At 40.2% G+C, this 27,036-nt stretch overlaps 1 protein-coding gene across 1 annotated transcript in view; it reads left to right on the top strand.

Moving 5' to 3' along the window:
* The window catches only part of LOC121284434 (copper-transporting ATPase 2-like), a 144,545-nt gene that overhangs the window by 76,166 nt on the left and 41,343 nt on the right, over positions 1 to 27,036 (top strand). Inside the window, exons 4-12 of the mRNA XM_041199895.1 lie at positions 35 to 198; positions 4,689 to 4,850; positions 7,242 to 7,318; positions 7,406 to 7,580; positions 10,395 to 10,628; positions 11,551 to 11,642; positions 18,235 to 18,362; positions 21,173 to 21,327; positions 25,210 to 25,344. Coding sequence (XP_041055829.1) covers positions 35 to 198; positions 4,689 to 4,850; positions 7,242 to 7,318; positions 7,406 to 7,580; positions 10,395 to 10,628; positions 11,551 to 11,642; positions 18,235 to 18,362; positions 21,173 to 21,327; positions 25,210 to 25,344 — 1,322 coding nt within the window. The remainder of the gene's footprint in view (positions 1 to 34; positions 199 to 4,688; positions 4,851 to 7,241; positions 7,319 to 7,405; positions 7,581 to 10,394; positions 10,629 to 11,550; positions 11,643 to 18,234; positions 18,363 to 21,172; positions 21,328 to 25,209; positions 25,345 to 27,036) is intronic.

Here is a 27,036-nt window from a genome sequence, read left to right as displayed (position 1 = left end):
CAAAATAATGCTTCAAATGTATCTAATCTTTTAGGTATATATTCAGTTCTGGTAGCACTAATGGCAGGTAAGGCAGAAGTTAAATATAATCCAGACATCATCCAGCCCACTGACATTGCTGAATTGATCAAAGATTTGGGCTTTGGAGCTACTGTTATAGAAGATGATGTTTCTTCAGCTGGAAAGTTGGAGCTTATTGTAAGTATATTTCATGTTATGCGATGTGACTAATGTTACTGAGTTCAGGAATTATTTTAAACTATTCTGAGGAGTGGTAGCAGCCTTCCATCAAGACAGTGGCTTGTGCCACTGTGGTCGACTGTCTGTTAAATGTTGCCTGGTGTGGCTCAGGAGCCCCACTCTGGCATGGAAGCCTCTGCGTATTTGCTGCAATAGAAGGCGATGGGCTGAAAAGATACACAATTCACTGGCATCTGTTTTCTCTGGGCCCTTTTCTTGGGCAGCTGAGCTTTTTGTATCTGCATGCTTCTTCCAATGCCTTTCCAAACAGTAGGCCTCCAGAAATCGCCGCTGTTGGTGACTGTCTCCCAGTTGTCAATATCCACCATCTTACCTCGCCTGAAGGTGCCTTTGTAGCGGAAGTATGGATGCCCAGAAGATTGTGATCCAGTGGCTAGTTCACCGTAAAAAAAGTATTCAAGTATATGACCATAATCCATCTGGCTCTGAAGAAGAGTCATATGGATTCGAAATGTTAACTCTGTCTTTCTTTCCACAGATGCTGTCATACCACCTGAGTTTTTCCAGCATTTTTTGTTTTTGATCCATCTGATGAACGTGGCTGAGCCAATGCAGATGTCATTGGCTTGGCAATGAGTGTATGCTGATGGAATTAGCATGCTCCAGAGTAAGTTGGTGAGGCTATGTCCAGGTGAAAATGAAAACTGTTCAGCCTTTTCTTCTGCCTAGCATAAAGGAGCGCACTGAGGATGCAGACTTGGTAGACTCACTTTTTGGTGCTCTCAGTCAGGTTCCTGTTGTTCCACACTCTTACTCAGCATGGACATACCAGCTGCAGCTTTTGCAATTTGTGTATTGATTTCAGCATCAAGTAACAGATTGCTGGTGATTGTGGAGCATAGATATGTGAAGCCACTAATAGCCTCCAGCATCACATTCTCAAAGCGGATGGATGGCAGTATGGCAACATCGTGGGCCATGACATCTTCCTGATGCTGATGGTCAAATCAAACTCTTTACAATCGTGACCAGAGTGTGTCCATTTGCTGCTGAAGGTGTTCCTCAGTATGAAATGCTAATATGGCGTTGTCAGTGTAGAGTAACTCTCTGATAAGGAGTTGGCACACCTTTGCCTTGTATCTCAGGCTAGCATGGCTAAATAGCTTTCTGTCAGTTCTGGTATCTAAGTGTGTGCCTTTAGTAGATGGCATATGACAGCAGCAAAGAGAAGAATCTACCAAAGCTTTGGTACAGGAACATAACCTTGTTTGACCCCGCTGCTCAGGTTCCGATGTTGCTCCATCATGGCTGATCTTGCCTGTCATGTCGTCGTGGAAAGAGGATATCACATTGAGCAGCTCCAGCAGGCAGTCCGTTTTCTTCAGTTTAAATGGATCGCATCTGCTTACATGGTCGAATGCCTTGGCGCGATCGATGAAGGCAATGTATAGTGGTCTCCTTCGTTCCCGGCATTTCTCTTGCAGCTGCCGGACTGAGAAGATCATGTCAGTTGTACATCTTCTAACTCTGAAACCACACTGGAATTTAGGGTAGATGCATTCAGCCAGGACCTGCAGTCTTACAAAGCAACACAGGTGTAAATGCTTTTCCCACATTGTTCAGCCAGGAGATACCTCAATAGTTGTTGCAATTGCTCTGGTTGTCCTTGTTATTGTACAGGGTCATAACCTTTGTATCATGCATATCTAGGGGCACTGCCCCCTCCTAGTGAAAGAGAAGTTTGTGCAGATGTTGCAGGAGTTTGTTTCCCACGCTTGAGGAGTTCAAACGGTATAGCATCAGCACCTTACATTTATCCTTGGCAAGTGAGTATCCTGAACAACGGCTATTCTCTTTGTGGTGAAATACCACAATGAAATTTTTAGTTTGCTTTTTGGGCTTACAACCTATGCTGCAATTACTGATCTTAGTGGATAGGCACAGGATTTTATTACCTTGTATTATTGAATGGCTTTAATAAATAAAGCAAGTGGAATTTTGGCACTTATTGCTAAAGGAATAGAGTATAAAAATAGGGAAATGTTGCAACTGTACAAGGCATTGGTGAGACCGCACCTGGAGTACTGTGCACAGTTTTGGTCCCCTTACTTGAGGAAGGATGTAGTTGCATTGGAGGCGATTCAGAGGAGGTTCATTAGATTGATTCCAGAGATGCGGGGCTTGTTTTCTGAGGAGAGATTGAGCAGTTTAAGCCTATACATGCTAGAGTTTAGAATGATGAGGGGAGATCTAATTGAGGTATATAAGATGCTAAAGGGGATAGACAAAGTAGACGTGGAGCGGATGTTTCCCCTTGTGGGGCATTCTAGAATGAGAGGCCATAGTTTTAGGCTAAGGGGTGGTAGATTTAAATCAGAGATGAGGAATTACTTTCCTCAAAGGGTCGTGAATCTGTGGAATTCACTACTTCGGAGTGCAGTGGATGCCGGGACGCTGAATAAATTTAAGGAGGAGATAGACAGATTTTTAATTAGTAACGGGTTGAAAGGTTATGGGGAGAGGGTGGGAAATTGGAGGTGAGGCTGAAATGAGATCAGACATGATCGTATTGAATTGCAGGGCAGGCTCGAGGGGCTGAATTGCCTACTGCTCCTAGGTCTTACATTGTTTATTACAGAAACATTTTTGATGCTTAACAGTTGAGAATGGTAACCCTGTTATGAAACAAAATGTTTTATAAAGAAGTCATTTATAATTCATATTACTGCACCTTCTTTGTAATTTGTTTTAATAGACCAGTTGAAGTGACTTACAGTATGCTTGAGTAATTCTTTTGAGGGAGATGCAAGAGAGCTCAAACTGTGTATAAAATTTACAAACATTACAATCTACAAAGATTAACGTTAATGGGATTTGTTGGCCCAGATTAACTCCAAATAACGGGAAGAAACATTGCGTGTAGTGTCTGAATGAGGTCACAACAGTGATAAAAACAAAAAAACTGCGGATGCTGGAAATCCAAAACAAAAACAGAATTACCTGGAAAAACTCAGCAGGTCTGGCAGCATCGGCGGAGAAGAAAAGAGTTGACGTTTCGAGTCCTCATGACCCTTCGACAGAACTTGAGTTCGAGTCCAGGAAAGAGCAACCGTGTCCGGCCCATCTCCCGCGCATCCGCCCTCACTCCTTCTCCTCCCTCCCAGAAACATGATAGGGTCCCCCTTGTCCTCACTTATCACCCCACCAGCCTCCGCATTCAAAGGATCATCCTCCGCCATTTCCGCCAACTCCAGCATGATGCCACTACCAAACACATCTTCCCTTCACCCCCCTTATCGGCATTCCATAGGGATCGCTCCCTCCGGGACACCCTGGTCCACTCCTCCATCACCCCCTACTCCTCAACCCCCTCCTATGGCACAACCCCTTGCCCACGCAAAAGATGCAACACCTGCCCCTTCACTTCCTCTCTCCTCACCGTCCAAGGACCCAAACACTCCTTTCAAGTGAAGCAGCATTTCACTTGCATTTCCCCCAACTTAGTCTACTGCATTCGTTGCTCCCAATGTGGTCTCCTCTACATTGGAGAGACCAAACGTAAACTGGGCGACCGCTTTGCAGAACACCTGCGGTCTGTCCGCAAGAATGACCCAAACCTCCCTGTCGCTTGCCATTTTAACACTCCACCCTGCTCTCTTGCCCACATGTCTGTCCTTGGCTTGCTGCATTGTTCCAGTGAAGCCCAACGCAAACTGGAGGAACAACACCTCATCTTCCGACTAGGGACTTTACAGCCTTCCGGACTGAATATTGAATTCAACAACTTTAGGTCGTGAGTCCCCTCCCCCATCCCCACCCCCTTTCTGTTTCCCCCTTTTTTTTTTCCCAATAAATTATAAAGATTTTCCTTTTCCCACCTATTTCCATTATATAAAATAAAAAAAAACCCACTAGAGCTATACCTTGAGTGCCCTACCATCCATTCTTAATTAGCACATTCGTTTAGATAATATCACCAACTTTAACTTTAACACCTATGTGTTCTATTGTACTATTGTTGTTGACATCTTTTGATGATCTGCTTCTATCACTGCTTGTTTGTCGCTACAACCACACCAACCCCCTCCACCTCTCTGTCTCTCTATCTCTCCGCCCCCCACACACACACCTTAAACCAGCTTATATTTCAGCTCTTTCCTGGACTCGAACTCAAGTTCTGTCGAAGGGTCATGAGGACTCGAAACGTCAACTCTTTTCTTCTCCGCCGATGCTGCCAGACCTGCTGAGTTTTTCCAGGTAATTCTGTTTTTGTTGAGGTCACAACAGTGTTGCCTCCATTTGTATAGATTTTGTTTTAACTTGCGAGATAGTTGGTGATTATGCTGAGATTCTTTTCAGCTCTTGGCCGATTATCTTAATGACTTGGTTCCCTTACTTCAGTGCTGAATATGTAATTAACAATGTTAGTATTGTCTTTCTCATACAAAGATGTTCCTTTTCCTTGCAACATAATTTTGTTTCTTTAGATTACAGGAATGACCTGTGCCTCTTGCATTCATAATATTGAATCGAAGTTAATGAAAGTTAATGGCATCTTGTATGTATCAGTAGCCCTTGCCACCAGCAAAGCACACATTAAATTGGATCCAGAATTACTGGGACCACGTGATGTCATCAGAATGATTGAGGTAAGTTTAAAAATGCAAAACACAGCAGATGCTGGAAATCTGAAATAAAAACTGAAAATACTCCACCTATTAACCATAGAACCACAGAGAGAGAAACAGTGACCTTTCATCAGAATTGAAAAAAGACAGAGTTAGGTTTTACCCAAGTATAGGTGAAGATGAGGTGGAATAAGCAAAAGGAAAGCCCTAATAGGATGGAAGACAGGAGAGATTAAATGACAAGGGTAGATGGTGTAAGGTATGGCCAATCCTGAATGGCTGAAAGTAATTGCTTGATTTTTTATTTTTTTTTAAATTAAAGCTTTAATGATTTTTATTGATTGTCTTTCTGAATCTGTAAAGCTCATTTGTTTAATTTTGTCTGGACTAATAGAATAAAATGGGAATGCACTGAGCTGCAATGAAGCCATAATTAGAACAGCCTCCCTTTCTTTACATATTAAAGTCCCACCTCCCTCACCTTCTTCACCCCTCCTCAACCTCCGTGGTCAATGTATCATCTTTGCTTTCCACAATCTACAAAGTGATCCTAGTGCCGAATGCACCTCTTCAGTTTCTGGAGGCATCTCTTCCCACTTGCCCACTCCCAGGATCTCTCTCTTCACTCTTCTATCAACTCCACTTTCAACTGGCTTTCCTTTGACGCCCTTTGTTAATAACTTTAGTGTCAGCCATGGCGCGGTTATTAGTACTCATGCCACTGAGTCATAAGATTTTGCGTTCAAATCCCACTCTGGAGGTTTGATAAAACCTGAGCTAGTGCCACTGAGAGAATGTTGCACTGTCAGAGGTGCCATCTTTGAAATTAAATGTCAGACTGGCACCCTGTCTGCTCTCTCAATTGGATGTGAAAGATACCAGCAAACCGTGGAGTTCTGCTGGTGTCCTGACTAATATCTATCCCTCAGCCAACATCACTAAAACAGATTATCTAGTCACTATCACGTTGCTGTTTGTGGAAGCTTTCTGTGCGCTAATTGGCTGTTCTGTTTCCTACAACATTACACTTCAAAAGTGCTTAATTGGTTTAAAATGTCAGGTGTCCTGCGGTAGTGAAAGGCACTATATAAATGTAAGCCTTACCTTTCATTAACTGCAGCAGATGCACTTTCTCCCACACTATTTTCTTTTTTTTATTCATTCGTGGGATGTGGGCTTTGCTGGCTGGACCAGCATTTATTGCCCATCCCTAGTTGCCCTTGAGAAAGTAGTGGTGAGCTGCCTTCTTGAATCGCTGCAGTCCATGTGGTGTAAGTACACCCACAGTACTGTTAGGAAGGAAATTCCAGGATTTTAACCTAGCGACAGTGAAGAAATAGCGATATATTTCCAAGTCAGGATGGTGAGTGACTTGGAGGGGAACTTTCAGGTGGTGGTGTTCCCATCTACCTGCTGCCCTTGTCCTTCTAGATGGTAGTAATTGTGGGTTTGGAAGGTGCTGTCAAAGGAGCCTTGGTGAATTCCTGCAGTGCATCTTGTAGATCTAAATGCAAATATTCCTTCCATGTGAGGTAACAATTTAGTACGTTGTATTCATTGCACATGCTGTGTTCTGTACACTGGGGTGAACAAAGACATTAAGTAATCACTTTGTCAAAGATGCCTCCTCATCACAAGTTCTCTCTGTATTTTAGTGTTTCAATTCTCCCTACATTCACACACTTATTTATTTCCTGTTTGCTTTCTTTCTCTGCAAGCCCCTCTTCTCTCCAATTATTTGTCATTCTTCTCTGTAACTTAACTTATTTGAAATGATCCGTTTTCCCTTTGTTGCTCATCTCATTCTTAGCCACTTCAGGATTCATCTCCTTTCTGATATCTTTCTCTTTGGAAAATACATTTCCCTAAGTTCCTATCAAATACCTCTGCCATTTTTGCAGATATTTTACAGATCGAAAATCCTCTCCTCTCAGGATCCACCCCATTTTTTTTTTAGCAGTTCTCTTTTTGCTAATACACTTGCACAAAATTTTACTCTTGCTTTAGATGTTTCTTTTTTTATCTTTCTCCACATATACTTCTTCGCTTTCCTCATTCCATTCAACCTCATATTTTCTCATTCTCTCCTAGATTTTTTTCATTATTATTAGTAATGCATCCGTGCCTAAATTTTACTTGCTTTCTCACCTCTTTGTTCATTTTTGACATCCTACAACCACAAGTAGTTTCTTTTCTAATGGAGTGTCCTTATTCTTTGTGAGGAATTACAAAGACAAATTAATATCTTACATCACTTGGAAAAATTGCAATAAATGAAACCCTGTACAATTACTGTTCATAGGTTGAAACGAATTTACTCTCTTGTGGAAGATCTGTAATAATAATCCTTTTCACTTTTCTGCCATGATTGCTCTTCACTTTTTTATTAACTAAGTTTAATTTCCATTATAGGAGCTTGGCTATCGTGCTTCTTTAGTCAAAAGAGATACAACAATACATAATCTGGACCATAAAGAGGAAATAAAACAGTAAGCCTATCAATGATTTAAACAGTAATAGGAAACATTGCTTTATTATGAAAAATAATCATGTTTATGTTTTTTCCTCTGTGTTAGGTGGAAGAGATCCTTCTTGTTCAGCCTCATTTTTGGCATCCCTGTCTTTGGACTAATGATATACATGATAGTGCTGGATAACAAACAGAGTGGCCCCATGCCTCCTGAACAAAACATTATTCCAGGTTTATCAATTCTTAATCTGGCATTCTTTGTTTTATGTACTCCTGTTCAGGTGAGCGCACAACAAAAAAGCTTTATTTAAAATGCAAAAATAATATCAAATAATTCTGCTGCAGTAATAGTGCACAGTATAGTTAAGTTGAATTTAAATTAACATGTTGAGCGTCATTATTAACGTTAGAGCGTCAGCCGGGTTCAAGTCCCATTCCACGTCTTGAGCGAATAAATCAAGGCTGACACTCTAGTCTGGTACTGAGGGAGTGCTGCACTGTTTGAGGTGCCAACTTTCGAATGAGATGTTAAATCGAGGCCCCATCTGCCTGCTTGGGTGGACGTAAACGATTCCGTAGCACTATTTTGAAGAAGAGCAGGGGAAGTTTTCTCTGATGTCCTGGACAGTATTTATTCCCTAAACCAATGTCCTAAAAACAGATTATCTGGTCATTACCATATTGCTTTTTGTGGGAGTTTGTTTTGCGCACATTGGCTGCCATATTTTCTACATTATCACTGTGACTACACTTAAAGTGTTTCATTGGCTGTAAAGTGCTTTAAGACCTCTGGTAGTTGTGAAAGCGCCATATAAATGCAATTTTTAAAATTATTGTAGTGTAGGCCAGAGACAACTCCGTTCAAAATAAATCTTTTAAACTAGATTAATAGCATAATATCCCCCCTTTTGTAAATTTAATTTAATCCCTATGGCTCCGCTAGTTGAATTGTAGTAAAAGAGCACAAGTTGACTTGGGGTGTGGGATGTTCATAGCTTCTTTTTCATTTATATGTATTTTGTTCAGATGCCATTGCTGAGAATGGGCATCACAATCACAAATTAACATCTTATCACACCAGGATGTAATAGAGCAATTAGAAATAACAGGTCATGTACAGTTACACCTGTTGTCCATCTCATTAATGTAATCTCTTTATGAAGGTGTATCATCTTGTCTCATCTCATCTTATATTGATGAAAGAAGATAAATCTTTGCTCCAAGGCTCAAAGATATTAGCTTAATATTACAGATTGCATTATTCAGCTGTGACCAACAGCACTCTACGAATGACTTTTCCTGTGCTGTTGGGATCAGAGAACTTATGTGTTTTATAAATCTTTTGTGCTTAATGTTAAAGCATCCAAACTTGTTCTTGACCAAATATCATTCAGGACTGTTTTTTAAAGATGTTTATCAGTAGACTGTTAAGTACTCCTCGGAAGGAGTCTAGTCAAAATGCTGACTGCCAATAATTTTGTTGTTGTGCGTGGTTAGTTTTTCAATGCATGGGCCCTTTCGGTGTTTTAGTGCAACCGCATACACATGCTATTTATCAAGGGGCAAGGCCTGTGCAGTACCTTCTGGACTGCTGTTTGGCCGCACACTTGAGTAGCTTGACCAGAACATTGGTGACTATTTTTATCCTATCCCCAGAATCATATTTAAATTAAATAATATGCTTGTATCCGGATAAAATGTTATGCTTTACTAGGAAAATATTATCTGTGGAGTGCAACTTGCATTTGATAAGCTGCTATGTTAGAGACTATGAGAAATGTTATGGCATATAGAATTAAGGTGAATGGCACCACATGGATTGAAAGATGAAATGAAAGAAAAGGACGTTTCTCAGACTTGGAAGATGTGATGAACTGACTCTTTTATTTGTAATTGATCTGGACTTAGGAATTGACAAACAATATTAAATTTGTAAATTGCAGCAAATTGTTGGGTGTGGTAGATCCTTACAAGGATTGTACAGGAAAATATGGACTGAAAGATGGCAGATAGAGTTCAACTAATGGAGAAATGAAGTACGTATTAAATGATCTTTGCAGATAACAGTGCTCCAGTATTTATAAATGTCAATATGGTGTCTTGCCATTGCGTCCGGGTGCCCGAAAACCGCCACCCTCAGCAGGTTCTCTTCTCAGCTTTCCATCAGCTAATGCTCAAATGGCAGCCAAAGGAAAAGGTATAAGGATACACTCAAGGTCACCCTAAAGCATGGAGGCATTAACACCACTGACTGGGAGGAGAATACTGCCGATTGCTCGGCTTGGCATCACCTGGTCCGTCAAAGCACAAGCCACTTGGAGGCTTAGCGACCCAACAGCAAGGCAAAACGGCGGCGGCAGAGGAAGAAGGAAGCCAACCTGGGGCTGTGAGCGGAAGAACATGTGATCCAGAATCAGGCTCCTTAGTCATCACCAAGCCTGACAGACGTCATCCTCGATTCAGAGGGACCGCCGACGACAACGAATATTTCCTGAACCTAGAGAAAACAAGAAAATGGCCTATTTTCTGTAGTTCGTATAAAACAAATTTTGACATGAAATCTAAATCATAGTATACTTAAGTTCAGTGGCATGAAAATTTACACTTTTCCAGTGATTAACAAATCCAAGCTTGTACATCATCATGGCTAGTAAAGTTTTTGATTTACTTAGTGATTGTAACGCTCTATGTGAGACTGAGCCCTGCTCTATCACTGGTCCAAAGAACCTGATGTGGAGGTCAGTAGTCCTGAATTGCATGGTTACCATTTTCTTGGTGATAAATTAATTACGCTCGTATTGGGCCCTTTTACCTATTCAATTCTCCAACTAAATAGTGCTTTAAAAAGATGTAATTATAGCAAAATAAATCTACTTGGCTTGAAGCTCTGAGTGCTTGAGGGAATTTTTTTATATATGGAAAGGTAAATTGTGCAGCAGAAAATCATAATATTTCAGTACAAATTGAATCTCTGACAAGTGATGCATGAAAATAAAATGCTGTAGAAAGTTGGTTATTCACATTATGGTACTTGTATATACTTTATTGCATCTATTAATTGAAGTAGAGCCACTAATTAACATGTATTTTTTAAGTTTATCGGAGGTTGGTACTTTTACGTTCAAGCCTACAAATCTCTTAAGCACAAAACTGCCAATATGGATGTGCTCATTGTTCTGGCTACCACCACTGCGTATTTGTATTCCTGTATCATACTTATTGTGGCTATTGCTGAAAAGGCAGAACAAAGTCCAATGACGTTCTTCGATACTCCACCAATGCTGTTTGTCTTTATTGCCTTGGGAAGATGGCTGGAACATGTAGCAAAGGTAATAATTCACCTACATAGTTAATCGGGTAAAGTTATTTTCTATAGTAAAATATTCCAGAATTTTTGCTGAACATTTAATGCTTAGAGTGAATCTTCTCTTTTATTGCCTGTTCACATATTATAGTTTCCAATTTTTCCCTCTACTGAAGGAGTTCATACTTGCAAAATATATTGTTTTATTGTCGCCGGTAATTGGTCTTTAGGAAGCCAAAATAAATGTGATCTAAACAGTAAGCATTAGTAAGATACTGGACTGTGGAAGCCATCAAAGGTAGAATGCTCTCACTTTCTGTTCACACGTTTGCACTCTCCAGCAAGCGTTATCACATAATAGTGAATGTGAACATTGATTTTTCCTCTCCCTATTACAAAGGCATGTCCAGTTACAGCACCCCAAATGCTGACTTAACTTGGATCAGTTAATGCATCACTGACCGTTGGAGAAGCTGGGATATTCTGATCTCGCTGGCTACTACAGGTGATGCCTTTACCTGCTAGTGCTAATGCTAATTGCCGCTGTTTCACGCTGCTGGACATCACTTTGAGAATCCAGTGCTTGCTGGGACAAATTAGTTCAATGGTGCTTCCTGTAGGCCCTATCACCTTCTCGTTCTTCTACTTTGTTTTGCCAGCTTTGGCAATTCTTTGGCTGTATTGTAGCTGGGAACACTCATAAGACAGGAATTCCATCTGCAGTGCAGTGAGGCAGTGATCTGGAGATTGTCAAGCGCTTTAGATGCTAGACTGAAGTAGGCTTGAAGTGGAAGGAAAGAAAGTGGGGCAAGAATATATCAGGAAAGTAAAGGAAGGGGGAGAATACAAGGAATAGGGCAAGGGAATAGATATTGCAATGGGACAGGGATTTGTTTTAATGGTAAAATCATCGTTCCTAATTGTTTTTGCAATGCTTTTTATTGTAGAGTAAGACTTCAGAAGCACTGGCTAAGCTGTTATCCCTTCAGGCTACAGAGGCTACAGTCTTAATACTAGGACCAGGCAACTCAATACTGGGGTAAATTGAATTGAAACTATTGTCATGAGCTCCAGTTGAATGAAATTTAGATAAATGCAACAACTTAGTATGTTTATATTCTTAGTTTAATTTTGTTTTGTTGTTTTACACTTTTAATCATCTCCCATGGCTTTTGAAAGCCACAATTGAATCTGTCTGCTCCACAATCTCAGGTACTGCATTCCAGATCCTAACTACTTGCCGCATAAAAAAGCTTGTCCTCATGTCGCTTTTGGCCCTTTTGCCAATCACCTTAAGTTGATGTTCTCTGGTTCTCGACCCTTCTGCCAATGGGTACAGATTCTTGTTCTCTCTCGCTCTTTCATCTTGCTCTCTCTCGTGTCACTTTCATGTTGCTTGCTCTCTCCTATCGCTCTTTCATCTTGCACTCTCATTCTCTTGCTTGCTCTTGTTTGGACTCACTCTCTCGCTCGCACTCGTTCTCTCATGCACTGGCACCCGCCTCTCCCCCTCTGTCTAGACTCCTCATGATTTGGCACTTCTCTATCACATTTATTCTCAATTTTCTCTGAGGGGAATTACCCTAGTTTCTCCAATTCATCTAAGTAACTGAAGTCCCTCATCTTTGGATCGCATTTTCTTAAATCTTTTCTGCGCACTGTTCCAATTGAGGGTGAACCAGTGTTTTATAAAGGTTCATCATAACCACCTTGCTTTCATATTCAATGCCTTGATTTATTAAGCCCAGATCCCATATACCTTTTTGACCACTTCCTAAACCTGCCCTGTCATCTTCAATGATTTACGCATATATATATACACCTGGGTCCCTGCACCACCTCTAGAATTGCACCCTTTGTTTTACATTGCCTTTCTCTTTATTTCTATCAAAATCTGCAACTTCACACTTCTCTGCATTAAATTTTACCTGCCATGTGTATGTTCTTTCCATAAATCTGCCTATGTCGTCAGTCTATCACTATGATCCTCATAGTTCACAATACCTCCAAATTTTCTGTCATCTGCAAATTTCAAAGTTGTGCCCTGGATAGCCAAATCTGTTATTATATATCAAGAAAAACATTGGGCCTAATACCAACCCCTGGGCAACCCCACTATATACCTTTCACCAGTTTAAAAACAACTGTTCACCACTACTCTCTGTATCCTGTCACTCAGCCAGCATCATATCCATGTTAACAATGGGCTCTAACTTGCTGATAAGCCTCTTATGAGGCACTTTATCAAACGCCTTTGGGAAATCCATGCACATCACATCAACCATATTTACCTTCATCATAAAAGCACTCCTGGTGGCCTCAGCTTTCTAGTTTGTCAGTAATGATTTGGGTGGGATGACCAGGGATGACTCTACAAATATGGACTTGCCAAAATCTCGTTCGGTTTGTTTAGTCTGTTTGAAAACATGGCAATTATGTGGACTCCTAAGTTTTTAAAAAGCCATATTAATTTCCTATTTGAAATTCCACTGTTAATTTTGAATGGTCTTTTGTGAAACATGAAAGGTGATCTTCAGAGTGCCTGACAAACTTAAAATGTACCCAAAGCATATTTAGCTGAAACCAGTCATACAAAAGCAGTTATGAGAGTTAGGAATAGGAGAAGAACATTTGAAATAAAGAGGCCCACATCTTTTTTTAACCTACTGTAGATACCCAAGGCTATGTAGATCCAGCAAATAACTTCTGAATAAAACATGATCACAAGTTTAAAATGTATGAATGTTTTACATATGGTCTTTTATTTTGGCAAGTGTCATTAAGGGGACAGTTGCCATCAACTATTTCAAGACTGGTTCCATTAAATAGACTAAATAGCAGGTAGTTCATGGTGTCTTCCACGATATGTACAGAAAGTTAGAGGAAGACTTTTAACAAAAAATTGTATAACATGTAGAAAAATTCAAATGGCTCCAAAGAGCATAAATCTTCCTACCTAAAATGAAAATTCTTTAATTTCAAAAAAGCTATTAAAATATGATTGGAGACTGGAGTTCCAAAGAAAAGAATACTTTTGAAAAATATTGAAAAAGGTGAGAAACTATTTTGAAACAACATTTAGGTAAATTAATTTGAATTGAGTATTTCTCTTTTCTCCCATCAGGCTTTTCCAATGGTCTTTCCTTCCTTCTCCTTATCCTAAAGGAGATTCCTTGCAGAGCACATTTCCATGGACAATTCAAGCTACTTACTTGTTGTTATCAATCATGAGCTCAGATAGTGTGCATTGTCAGGCCATTCTACTGAAGGGGGCAACAAAATTATTACTCTCATTTGATATCCTGCGCCTACCTGATGCAGCTAATTTTGACTGCAGAGAATTCAGGGTTTTGGTGAAATCTGATGCATCAGGAACAATAACATAAACAGCATGCATCTCTTGTTCATCTGAATACTATTCATAAAGCAAAACTAACGCAACTGCACAAAACGGCGACAGTATAAGATGTTATGTTGTATGGAACAGAGATTCATGTAGTCCACCCACTTTTCACATAAACCCAAAAGGCAAGAATGAAATGATGCATGCCATGCTGAGAAGGTACCTGACATTTCTGGGCATTGTTTCCTGAAGCTAAGTGTTAGCTTATCCTACTTGTACACTTTTGTTATGCAAATTTCATCTTTCAACATCATTAACTTTTCACTCATTACAGTAAAAACCATTTAATTAGAACACCTCAATGGAAACTCACTCTCCTTATTAACTTACCTTACTCCCTGACAGCTTTATTAGTGCTCCAGTTGATTAGGTAATGAAACTGAATGTTTTATCATGAATCAACTGCTCATATTCATAATGTACATCATGTCTGTGTTGCAGCTTCAAATGGCAGTCATATCTTTTCTGTATAAACCTGCATTTACAGAGAGGATATGGGGAAAATTCATTCACAGATGTGGGTACACTGGCAATGCCAGCATTTTTTTGCCCATCCATAATTGCCCTTGAGAAGATGGTGGTAAGCTGCCTTGCTAAACAGCTGCAGTTCATGTGGTGAAGTTGCATATTTGGAAGGGAGTTCCAGATTTTTGACCAAGCCACAGTGAAGGAACAACGATATATTTCCAAGTTGGGATAGTCAGCTGTGGCTCAGTGGCTCTGAAGGCAAAGGTTCAAGTCCCCCTCCTGGACTTGAGCACAAAATCAAGTAAGACACTCAGTGCAGTACTGAAGGAATGTTGCACTGTTCAAGGTGTCCTCTTTCAGATGATGCCCCCCTCAGGCAGACGTAAAACATTCCATGCCATTATTTCAAAGAAGAGCAAGGTAGTAATCCTTGGTGCCCTGGCCAATCTTTATCCCTTAATCAACATCACAGAAAAACAGGTTGAGGTCATTATTGCTTGCTGTAGTATTTCCTACAATGGTGACTGCATTTCAAAGATACTTTGTTGGCTATAAAATGCCTGTGGTTGTGAAAGGTGCTTTATAAATGCAAGTTGTTTTCTTTATACCAAGTGTAAGCACTATTGCACTAATATAAGTTTCTCAAGCTTATCACAGATGTTGTCCTCATTGCCACTTCACGTATGCTGAATTGTAAATTGTTTGTGCTATAGAAATACGCTCACTGTTTCATTGATTCCATACAGATAGTAGAATAACTCCTATTAGTCTGAGCTTGATTTGAATCTAAATGCCCAAGACAATGTGTGAATTTAGTACACTCTTTCATTTTTAGCACAAGTCTCACACTCTTTGAGGCCATATTGTATGTGCTGATCTGCCTTGATTGAGTTTGTGTTGTACTGTTTTGAAATCTTCGGACCAGTGAGAGCAATTGACTTGTTTATGATAAGTGGCTGGCTTTAATGTGTGATTTCAGCATGTATTTGATTGTTAGCCAAATCATTGGTTGATGTACCACTCTTGTGAAGCTGGAAAATAATGCATTGCACTTTACTAGAACAGCAGATTTACCTAGAATTTACAGTAGAGTGTTATGATCTCCAGCTGAGGTTGCCCCTGGACAAGGCTGAACCCAGCTTGATAGATCCTAACTTTTAATTTGTTTGTTTAGATACGTGGAAAGGGGCTACTGAACAGTCACAGAAGTCAGCTGATGAACTTTTAACAAAAGAATAAGACATTTATTGAACAAGAAAAGACGAACCATACCACAATACTCCTTCACCCACAACTATACCTTTACAAATATATATAGATTTTTAAGGATACCACAAGTTACAAAAGCTATTTTATACTCTAATATCCACAGTAAGTACACAGCACGTGTACCAATAGGCACCCTGTGGTCAGACAGACGAAACTCTGAAACCAGATGACAGATGCCACCTCAAGCAAATGCTGTGGATCTCTCCTCAACTCCCCCAGACGCTTGTCATACTGAGCCAACTGGTCTCACTGCATTCCGTCCTTCACAAGAGGATTTCCAATCTCCATTCTCCAAGACCTTGCCTCGGAATCTTCTCCCAAACCAACGCTTTCTCTCAGACGCCTCCCACATGGGTTCATCTCCAGGGTTTTGAACTCTCCTTCTGACGCTCCTCTTCCCTGGGTGACTACATGCATTCCAGCTGTCTTCCACATACTCTGTCTCACTGACTCAGCCATCAACTGCTTCACATGCCCATAGCAAAGAGTTACAGACCTTCAGTCGTCACTTTGGACCTTCTTGCCTCTTGTAAGCTGTTCTCGCTTTAAATCTGCTTCCTGAAGCTTTTGTCTCTTTAAATCTGAAGCTTGGAGCCTTTCCCTCTGCCCCTCACTCTTAACTTAATTTACAAGACATTTTCCAGGTTCCTGCCTGTCGTTTGACCTGAAGGTCTCCTTTGGACTTCCCCCTGTTCCCCTGGATTTTGGAGTCTTTTCTTTAGCTTGGGGCTGGCTATCTGCCCTCTTTGCTCCAGTTGCTCCTGGTAGCAACTTTCAAAAACCATCTGAACCCCACAGCTACCAAATCAAAAACTGCTGTTTCTCGTGTGTCTGTCTGTTGGAAAGACCTGCCTCTCTAGCCCCCTGTCGCTAAGCAACAGCACTTTTTCTACTCTTGTGTTTGTTTAACTTCTTAAGTCGTAAACTCTCATTAGAAATGCAAGCACCTTTTTAAAGTGAAACGAAAACTCAATTTGACCTTTCTTAGCACGCGGATACAGAAATACAACTAAAACTAAAACTTTGAAGCTAAAACTCATTTGTAACACCCACAAATACCAATTTAATTTACTTAAACTATCTCTATTTTGTAACAAGAGGAACAGGCTTCTCGGCCCAACTGATCTACTTAACCCATTGACTTCAATGGAGAATAAAATTGGGTATGGTGTGAAGTGTGCATTTGACCCGAACCTGCCTTGTTCCTGCTGGTTAGATTAAAAGCAGAGCTTCTATCTTATTTCTCCCCATATCGTGTACCAGTGTCACTGTATCCAACTTCGAGGAGGTGTATAACCTATGATGATTCTGCCTCTGGTTTGCTCTCGTGTCTGGGGCCAAATGTCTTGCTGTTGCTTTATATAATAGGCCAAAATTTTTCAGTCGGTGTATGGGCACACATGCTGACGTCATCGTGCTGTCTCGCGCTGTTTCGTTCAGCGGGTGCAAAACCAGAATCAGCTGCGTGCCCGCCAATAATTGAAAGGTCTATTAAGGCCATTAATTGGGTAATTAATTTCAAGTTTACGCTGCCTGTCCAACTTTACGGTTGGAGGGTAGGCTAAAAGGCCAAGCGGTCTTTGTTTTTTAGGAAATCTCATCCACGAGCGGGATGAGGTTTCCTAAAGCTTTTATGAATGATATAAAAAGCTTTTCAGAAAAATTAAAACATGTCCCATCTCATGTGACATGTTTCAATAAATTATTATATTTATTTATGTTTTCTAGCAACTCTGCCTCAGGGAGATTGAAGTGCATGCGAAAGAGCGCTGGCTCCAACCCTCCCTCCTCCCCCCACCCACACAGGTAGCGCTGAGTGCTACTGCTTGCGCCTTATGCTGGGTGGGCCTTAATTGGCGGAGCTGATCTCAGGCAGCAGTCGGCTCCGTGACCTCCTGCCGAGCCTGCCCGACACGGGAAAAATTCTGGCATAAAGTCAGTATAGAAAACATTGGAGGCTGATAGTATATGGGGTTCTGATTTTTTAAAAATTCTTTCACAGCATGTGGGCATTGCTGGCTAGGCCAACATTTATTGCTCTTGAGAAAGTGGTGGTGAGCCTCCTCCTTGAACCACTGCAGTCCTTGTGGCGTAGGTACACCCACAGTGCTGTTATGTGCTACCAAGCTCTGTTGCATTGAACAAGAAACAAGCCAAAGAAGTAGTTCAGTAAAAGATCTTCAAAGTTTTTTTTCATTAACCTGTTTTCAATGTATTCTCACATGATGATTTAGTAAATCTTACATGCCTCAGTTGTTGGAATCTAGGAAACATTTCTGATACCTTGTGACTTCTAAAACCAGCAGGAGACTTCCTCTAATGATGGGTTACATTGTACATCTGTTCCATCTACGCAAGGTCTCTACATTGCTGACAATTTTTAATGGGTGTGGAGGATGGTGGTATTTATAACAGAAAATGCAGCTTTCTGAAAATCTTTCAATCTGAAGTACACAAGTATAAATATTGTCTATGATTTTGATTCTTTCAGTGAGGAGCAGATAGCTGTGGATCTCGTCCAAAGGGGTGACATTATTAAGGTGGTCCCTGGTGGCAAGTTCCCTGTGGACGGAAAAGTAATAGAAGGCTGTTCTATGGCAGATGAATCTCTCATTACAGGTATGTGTTGATTCTTCGTTTAAAGTATACCAGGCTTAATATGCCTCTTCTAATGTGTTCCTTTTAAAGATGCCAAATCATTATCATATTTGGCCCAGATGCATTACGCACTAAAAAGCCTACGGGGTATCCAAGATGAGGTCTTGAGCTGCAATACCAGTTTTGCCTACCTTTAGCACAAGACACCAGCTTGGGAAAGGTGTTGTTGTACATGTTAGGATTGGCTGCCTGGAAGATCAATAAGAATCTGATTGACAATTAAAATGCCTGCTGATTCTCATTAAAGAAGTTGCATGATATTTTGGTAGCTTGTGCTTCAGTTAACCTCTCATAACAACAACCACCTGAATAGGAATGAAGAGGTCATTACTGAGGATTTGAAGCACTACTTAAACATATGCTTAGCTTTCACTATTCCCTTGTTGCTGGGGATTTGAAGAGGATTTCTGAGACACATCATGGGACTTTCTGGGATACCTAGTTAAGACTTCACGAACACTTTTTATCAGCATTTATTCTAAGATCTTCACCTGAAGTGAGTGAGTTCTGTATTACATTATCTCAATGGACACCTTTATATGAGTCACCAAGAGAAAGGGATGTTTGGTCATGGGCATCTTCCTAGGGGTTCTCCCTGGTTTGAAGGAGGAATGGGACAAGACATGAGGCTGAGAGCGAGAGACAAGAGGGCGAGATGAGCTCCTCTCCCTCTGCGCATATAGGACTTTCTCTCTCCTCTGGACTTCGCCCACTAGAACCTCCAATGCAATGTCAAAGAATCTGTCTGCCCCTTCCCTCTATACCTGAGCCATTTTGAAATGTTCCATTGTGTGTCAGCCAGTGTACTCCATACCTTCAGTGGAAGTGGATGCATAGAGTACTTATACTACGTCACGAAAATTGCTTCCAATCAGCGCTTGAGTCTAAACCTGCAGGCATCTTTTTTTAGCACCTCCAGGAGAGTTTATGCCATGGTAATCATTAATTGGTACCCAAATTGTTGGCTACAACCAGGCTTTCAAATGGCCGTTGTTTATCGGCACAGCACCCACTTTGCATCCAATTTCGTCCTTTCAGCAAAATATGTCAAGAAATAACATTATACAGGCAAGCTAGTTAAATAAGGAGAGCTGGGGCAATTGGAGCTTAGAAGACTGAGATCGATAGACATTTGTTAGATATGTATATCAAGATATATGGGGCTAAGGTGCATAAGTAGAGTTGAGGTACAGATCTGCATGATTCAACTGAGCAGTGCAGTAGGCTCGAGGGCTGAATGGCCAATTCCTGTTCCAATGTTCCTTTGAAAATTACACATGACAATGAACATTTTAAATGAAAAGTAACCGGTCCAGCCTTTCAATGTCCCAAGAACCATCTGCACTGTAAGAATTATTGCATTATGATCATCTGCTATTATTTAGAAGTTACTTAATTTGAAATTCTGGATAATGGGGAATTGGAATTGTACTTAAAGTGCTACTGTGCCACTTTGGTGCATTTACTGTACTTAATTAGAATTTTTCAATAACTTGACTTTACATCGGAGCTGGGGGTTGGACATAATGACTTTAAGTTATCAGGAGTAGATGGCATTTTTCATTCTCAAGTCTCTTAATGGTTATTGAGAAGTACTTACTATTTTAGCACTGCACTCTAGAGTTTTAAGTTCATTAAGGGTGAGATTTAGTACTTGGAGCATAGTACAGTATTCAACCTACTCAACTATTTTGAACAATATTAGGAATGATATTTATTTTGGATACATATCAATCTACAGATTTGTTCAGTAAAATGGTCTCCAGATATAGCTTAGTATTTCAATTGCTTTGTTAGCAATAGATGCAAAAGACAGGAATCTTTCGGTATATGGTTGGTAATAATATTTCCAAATCCCAATTCTTAGTTCTTACTAATGAAGATTAGTTCATCATTTCTGGTTCCAATGTACAGTATCTTGCATTTGCACCAATTAAAATTCATCTGCCATTTTTAACTTATCTTTTAATGGGGAAAGATAGTCAAACAGAGCACAAACAAAACAGGGCTTTGTGATTCGTAGGTGTAGATCTCATTAAAATCACAATATAATTATGGATGAAGACATTTGATTTGTTTAATTCATCCATCCAGAGAACTAAATGTTCTCTCTTCTCAGCCCACCAGTCTTAACATTTCCATTTGCTTCTATAAGATCACTTCGTGGATGCTTTTTTTCTAAGGTGGAAAGCTCAATTTTCTCCAGTCTTTCCTCACAATCAGTGCTCATGCATCTTGTCTGAACTTCCTCCAGTTATGCCCAGTTATCTCTTCATAATTCTGGGGAGTGGTGGGTTGCCTCTAGTACACTATGTGGTATTTATTCCACATGTTGATTTTTATATGTGTGAAGAAGGATTTCCTGATGGCTAGAAATTACTTTTTATTAGATTGAACCTATTCCACTTGATGCTACTCCTGAATCTTAATTTAAGATAATATTCCAGGTAAATGTTTTAAAGTCTTAACATTTTCATTTGCTTCTATAAGATCACTTCATGGATGCTTCTTTTCTAAGGTGGAAAGCTCAATTTTCTCCAGTCTTTCTTCACAATCAGGGCTCATGGATCTTCTCTGAACTTCCTCCAGACTTGAAAGCCTTTCTTGTTTCTTGACAGCCAGTACTGGAAAGGACTGGTGATTACTCAGCTTATTTTATGTTATCATCTTGACTTCATATTGCCCTTAAATACGTGTATATACGATAAAGGAGTATGGAATTAAGACTACAGATTCACAGTATACATAATTTTCTGATTTTGTTCTTACAGGGGAGCCTATGCCAGTTGTAAAAAGAGCAGGAAATACAGTGATTGCTGGTTCTATTAATGCACAGGGTTCACTGCTTATTCAAGCTACCCATGTTGGTCCAGAAACAACGTTGTCACAAATTGTTAAGCTGGTAGAAGAAGCACAGACATCAAAGGTAGACCTGCGATCCTTGCATTGTGCAATTAAACAAGCTATGTTTATATAAAAGCAAAATACTGCGGATGCTGGAAATCGGAATTTAAAAACAGAAAATGCTGGGAAAAACTCAACAGGTCTGACAACATCATGGGAGAGAAACGGAGTTAAGGTTTCAAGTCTGTATGACCCTTCTTCAGGGTCCAGCTCTATAAAGCTATATTTATAGTCACTTGGTAGTACAGACTTGAGTATTTTTGTCTTGCACTCATCATGACAGATGCAAAAGTGCCATATTTCAAAGGGAGCAATAATTTATACTGCATGAGGAAAGGGTGCTGATTGGTTGGCAAGATCACTCTGGTTGAGAGTTGTTGCCATGGAGAATGCATCAGGGAACTGCTACCCCACACTTTAGTTTAATTTGAAAAAGGTGCAATGCCTAGACATGTTTTTTTTGACTGCAGAGGACAGGTCCCTGCATATGAATATATGTAGCTTCTAGCAAGCGTAAGTGAGCCACATTGCGAGTCTGACTGATGATATTAAATTGATAGTGTAATTCTTAGCAAGTGCTGTCCAATCATAGAAGTTGGGGTGCATTCCCCAAGACAATGCCTCGACCCATCAGAACCATTTAACCATGCAGTATGAATTGTTGCTCCCTTTGAAATTTGGCATTCTTGCATCTCTCCTGCTGAGTGCAAGACTAAAAGCTTCGACAGCATGTCTCTTTTTTCAGCAATACTGAAGTTTTATTTACGCGTATGTCAAAAATAGTTTTGGAATGCTATGGGAATTAGCAGCAGGAGTAGGCCATATGGACCTTCAAGTCAGCTGCACCATTCAATTAAATCATGGCTTAATTTGTAATAGACTTAGAGAATTATAATGTAATTTTAGAACAAGGCACCTTTCATTAGTACTTTTCTGGCTACTGTTTGCCAATATTATTTTCACAAAATGGGGGCAAAGGATGACCAAACTTGAAAGAATCATTGGAGATAATTTTCAGCTTTTCCGTTCAGGAGCGAATCACCCACCCACTATAGAACCCACTCAATTTTCATTTTTAAAGCGGGTTCTATAAAGGGTGGACAATCTTGCTGTTGAAAAACAGGTGATTGACCTGATTAGCCAGTTTACCATTGAATCAAAACCTTCAACACTTCAAAGTGTTAATGAACATGAAATTGGACCTCATTACACTCATTTTCCAGGCAGGAATTAAAGTGCAAAGATATTCAATTTAGGGAACTTGTCTCTCTTGTCTGAACAGCTTTTGGACAATGTCCAATCCATATTATCATGGGTAGAAGATTGGCTGGCTGGCAGAAAGCAGAGACTATGTATAAATGGGTCTTTTTCTGATTGGCTGGATGTGATAAGTGGAGTCCCACAGGGGTCTGTACTGGGGCCTCAACTGTTTATGATTTACATCAATGACTTAGATGAGGAGGATGAAGACATGGTAGCTAAATTTGCAAATGACACAAAGATAGGTAGGAAAGTATGTTGTGAAGAGGACATGAGGTTGCAGATTGATATAGATAGGTTGTGAGTGGGCAAAGATCTGGCAAATGGAGTTTAATGTGGGAAAATGTGAAGTTGGTCACTTTGGCAGAAGAACAAAAAAGCAGAGAACTACTTAAATGGAAAACGGCTGCATAATTCCGAGGTGCAGAGGGATCAAGGAGTTCTAGTACATGAGCCACAAAAAGTTAGTATGCAGGTACAGCAACTAATTAAGAAGGCTAATGAAATACTATCTTTTATTACGAGAGGGATTGAACAGTAAGGATGTTATGTTTCAGTTACACAGGGCATTGGTGAGACTGTGCCTCGAATACCGTGTGCAGTTTTGCTCTCCTTAAGGAAGGGTGTAAATGCATTGGAGGTGGTTTACTAGATTGACACCTGGAATGAGTGGGTTGTCTTATGAGGAAAGGTTGGACAGACTGGGCTCGTTTAGAAGAATATGGGGTGATTTGATTGAAGTATACAAGATCCTGAATGGCCTTGACAGGGTAGACATTGAAAGAATGTTTCCTCTTTTGGGTGAGTCCAGAACTAGGAGGCATTGTTTTAAAATTAGGGGTCGCCCTTTTAGGACAGAGACGAGGAGAAATTTCTTCTGAGGTTTGTGCGACTTCGGAATTCTGCCTCAGAAGGTGGTGGAGATGGGGGTCATTGAATATTTTTAAGTTGCCTTTGCAACTTTCCCAGAGTGTAGTGCCCGGAATAGTCCACAATATTCCAGCTGAGGTCTAACCAGTGATTTATAAAGTTCTAACAGCTCTCATTGCTTTCATGTTTTACTCCTCTGTTTAGAAACTCAAGTCACCTTTATGTTTTTATAACCGCCTTTTCAACTTGCCCCATCACCTTTAAGAATTTTCAAAATTGTACATGCATTTCCATATTGGCCCTCCCAAATTGTATTACTTCATACTTTTCACACTGAACTCCATCTGCCATGCTTTTGTGCATTTCACCACCTTGTCCATACCATCTTAAAGCTTATAAAAATCATCATCATGATCCTCTATTTTGCAGCATCTGTAAACTTTGTAATGCTGCTCTTGCCACTTGAGTTCAGGTCATTTCTAAAAATTACAGAGTAACAGACCCCAAAATGACCCTGAGAGACTCCACTGCAGCTCATCCCCCAGAAAAATATCCAACCACCACCAATGATCCTTCTAAATTTTCTTCATTGTGCACAGCCTATTTAATTTAGGTGCATGGTGCCTATAAATTTTTTTGCACAGCTGCGGTATCTTAAAGGGCAGAGTTTGTGAGCAACCTTGCAACCAGTGCCTTCACAGTTGCTGTATGGATGTACACACGTGCAGCTTAAAGGGAACATTGTCCACCATCGCCATTTGCTCCCTGTCACTAAATCTGGGGGAGATTTTGGAGGCCTGCTTTGCAGGAGGGGTGGCTAGAGGCCTGGAAAGATAATCAAAGGCTGAGGCGGATGAGATTGGCTGGGGTGGGGAGTGGTGGCTTCAAGGGGAAGGTCATGGGCGGGAGAGGGATATTCTCAATTGCAGGGGTTGCCCGGGCAGGCACCATGGATCCAGGTATAAAGAAGACACTTAACTTCTGGATATGCAGCCATTGTAGTTGTTGGGCATCTTAAATCTCAGAAAACCTTGGCAACCACAGTTAAAGTTGAAAAGCCTCAGCATCATATTTGAAGTGTAAGCCAGCCTCCTTGGAGCAGGTTGGTCATCCATTTACCTTTCCTCCTCGGATAATGCTGGAAGTGGGAGGGTTGGAGGTGGGTTTGGATCAGGATTCTGATTTTTAAATCATTAATCAATCACCCAACCCCAATTCCCTCTTTTTTTTGTTTTAAGATTCAGCCCCATGTGTTTTAAATAGTAGGTCATCATTTATCCTAATTTTTAACTCTATACTATCAAATAAATACTATCAAAGTATCATAAAACATTTCTATGGAGTTAAAACCACAGAGAAAATTGAAAAGGTCCCTTCCGACTTGTGTGGATCACCAGAAAACAAAATACTGCTGAAAAATGGCACAAAGACTGCTTTTGTTTAAACTAAGGGATTTGTTAAAAATAATAACACAGGATATAGGCAGTTTAGACAGATTGGAGCAATGCTACAAGTTACAGGGGAAAATTTAAATGATTTTCATGTTTCCAGTACTGCATCAATTGCTTGAAACCCCTATCCTAGTGCATTATAAATTGCTGAACCATGATGAATTTGGAGGGGAGGGTGAAGAGAGAAATGAAAAGTAAAACAAAGGGAGAAAGAACTGGTTTCCATAGAAATCGTTGGCAATATAATTTTTAACATGGTAACATAATTTTTAATTTGCTCTTCATTTCATGAATCTAAATGAAATATGTTTTGACTTTTACAGGCTCCAATTCAACAGTTTGCGGACAAGCTGAGTGGATATTTTGTTCCATTTATCGTTGTTATTTCTGTGGTTACACTGACTGCCTGGATCATCATTGGTTTTACAAACTTTGACGCCATTGAAAAGTACTTGTCAGTAAGTAGTGCCTGCAATAGATGTCAGCCTGGAATAATAAGCCCTGAGGCATTTTGGAATTTTTTATGCAAGGGCAAAGCAAATTTTACCTTGTATGTGCTCCAGACAATGCCTATTTTAATGGTGCTTTTTACAAATCAGATATTACAGTTGAAACCAATAAAGAAGTCAGCTGCAGGTAGATGTATGGGGCAAGAAACAGTTTTTTAAAAAAAAACAGCTTCTGTGTAGCAACACTATAAGACCACAAGACGTAGGAACAGAAGTAGGCCATTCGGCCCATTGAGTCTGCTCTGCCATTCAATGAGATCATAGCTGATCTGATAATGCTGAACTCCACTTTCCTGCCTTTTCCCCTTAACCCTTGATTCCCTTACTGATTAAAAATCTGTCCATCTCAGCTTTGAATATACTTAACAACCAAGCCTCTACAGTCCTCTATGGTAAAGAATTTCACAGATTCATTACCCTCTGACAGAAGAAATTCCTCCTCATCTCTTTCTTAAATGGGCGACCCCTTCCTCTGAGATTATGTCCTCTGGCCCTAGCATCTCCCACAAGGGGAAACAATCTCTCAGCAACTACTCTGTCAAGCCCCCTAAGAATCTTGTATGTTTCAATAAGGCCGCTTCTCATTATTCTAAACTCCAAAGAATACAAGCCCAACCTACTCAATCTCTCCTCACGAGAAAATCCTTCCATACCCGGAATCAAACTAGTGAACCTTCTCTGGACTGCCTCCAATACCAGTATACCTTTCCTTTGATAATGGGACCAAAACGGATCAGAATATTGGAGGTGTGGTCTAATTAGTGCCTTGTATAATTTTAGCAAGACTTCCCTATTTTTATACTCCATTCCCTTTGAAATAAAGGCCAACATTTCATTTGCCTTCCCTATTACCTGCTGAGCTTGTATGCTAGCTTTTTGTGATTCATGCTTGCGGACCCCCCAAATCTCTCTGCTGCAGCTTTCTGCAGTCTTTGTGCATTTAAGTAATATTCTGCTCCTCTATTCTTCCTGCCAAAGAGTATAACCACACGTTTTCCCATGTTATATTCCATCTGCCAAGTTTTTGCCCACTCACTTAACCTGTCTATATCCCTCTGTAGACTCCTTGTGTCATCCTCACCACTTGCCTTCCCACCTATTTTTGTGTCATCTGCAAACTTGACGATAGTACATTCACTTCCCTCATCCAAGTCGTTAATATATATTGTAAATAATTGTGGCCCCAGAACTGATCCTTGTGGCACTCCACTAGTTACAGGCTACCGTGCTGAAAATGCCCCCCTTATCTCAACTCTCTGTCTTCTAATAGTTAGCCAATCCTCTATCCATGCTAATACACTACCCCCAAAACCATGGGCTTTTATCTTATTAAGTAGCTTACTGAGCACCTTTTGGAAATCCAGATATATTACATATACTGGTTCCCCTTTATCTATCCTGCTTATTACATCCTCAAAGAATTAAAATAAATTTGACAGGCATGATTTCCCCTTCATGAATCCATGCTGACTCTGCTTGACTATATTATGTATTTCTAAATGCTCTGCTATATTACATCCTTTATAATAGATTCTAACATTTTCTCAATGTCAGATGTTAAGCTAATTGGCCTATAGTTGCCTGTTTTTGAATAAGGGCATTACATTGGCAGTTTTCCAATCCTCTGGGACTTTTCCAAGA

Source organism: Carcharodon carcharias, chromosome 11 (assembly GCF_017639515.1).
Source record: "Carcharodon carcharias isolate sCarCar2 chromosome 11, sCarCar2.pri, whole genome shotgun sequence".
Classification (NCBI taxonomy): domain Eukaryota; kingdom Metazoa; phylum Chordata; class Chondrichthyes; order Lamniformes; family Lamnidae; genus Carcharodon; species Carcharodon carcharias.
Note: the sequence above shows the minus strand (reverse complement) of the source record. Positions and strands in the feature narration are given on the sequence as shown.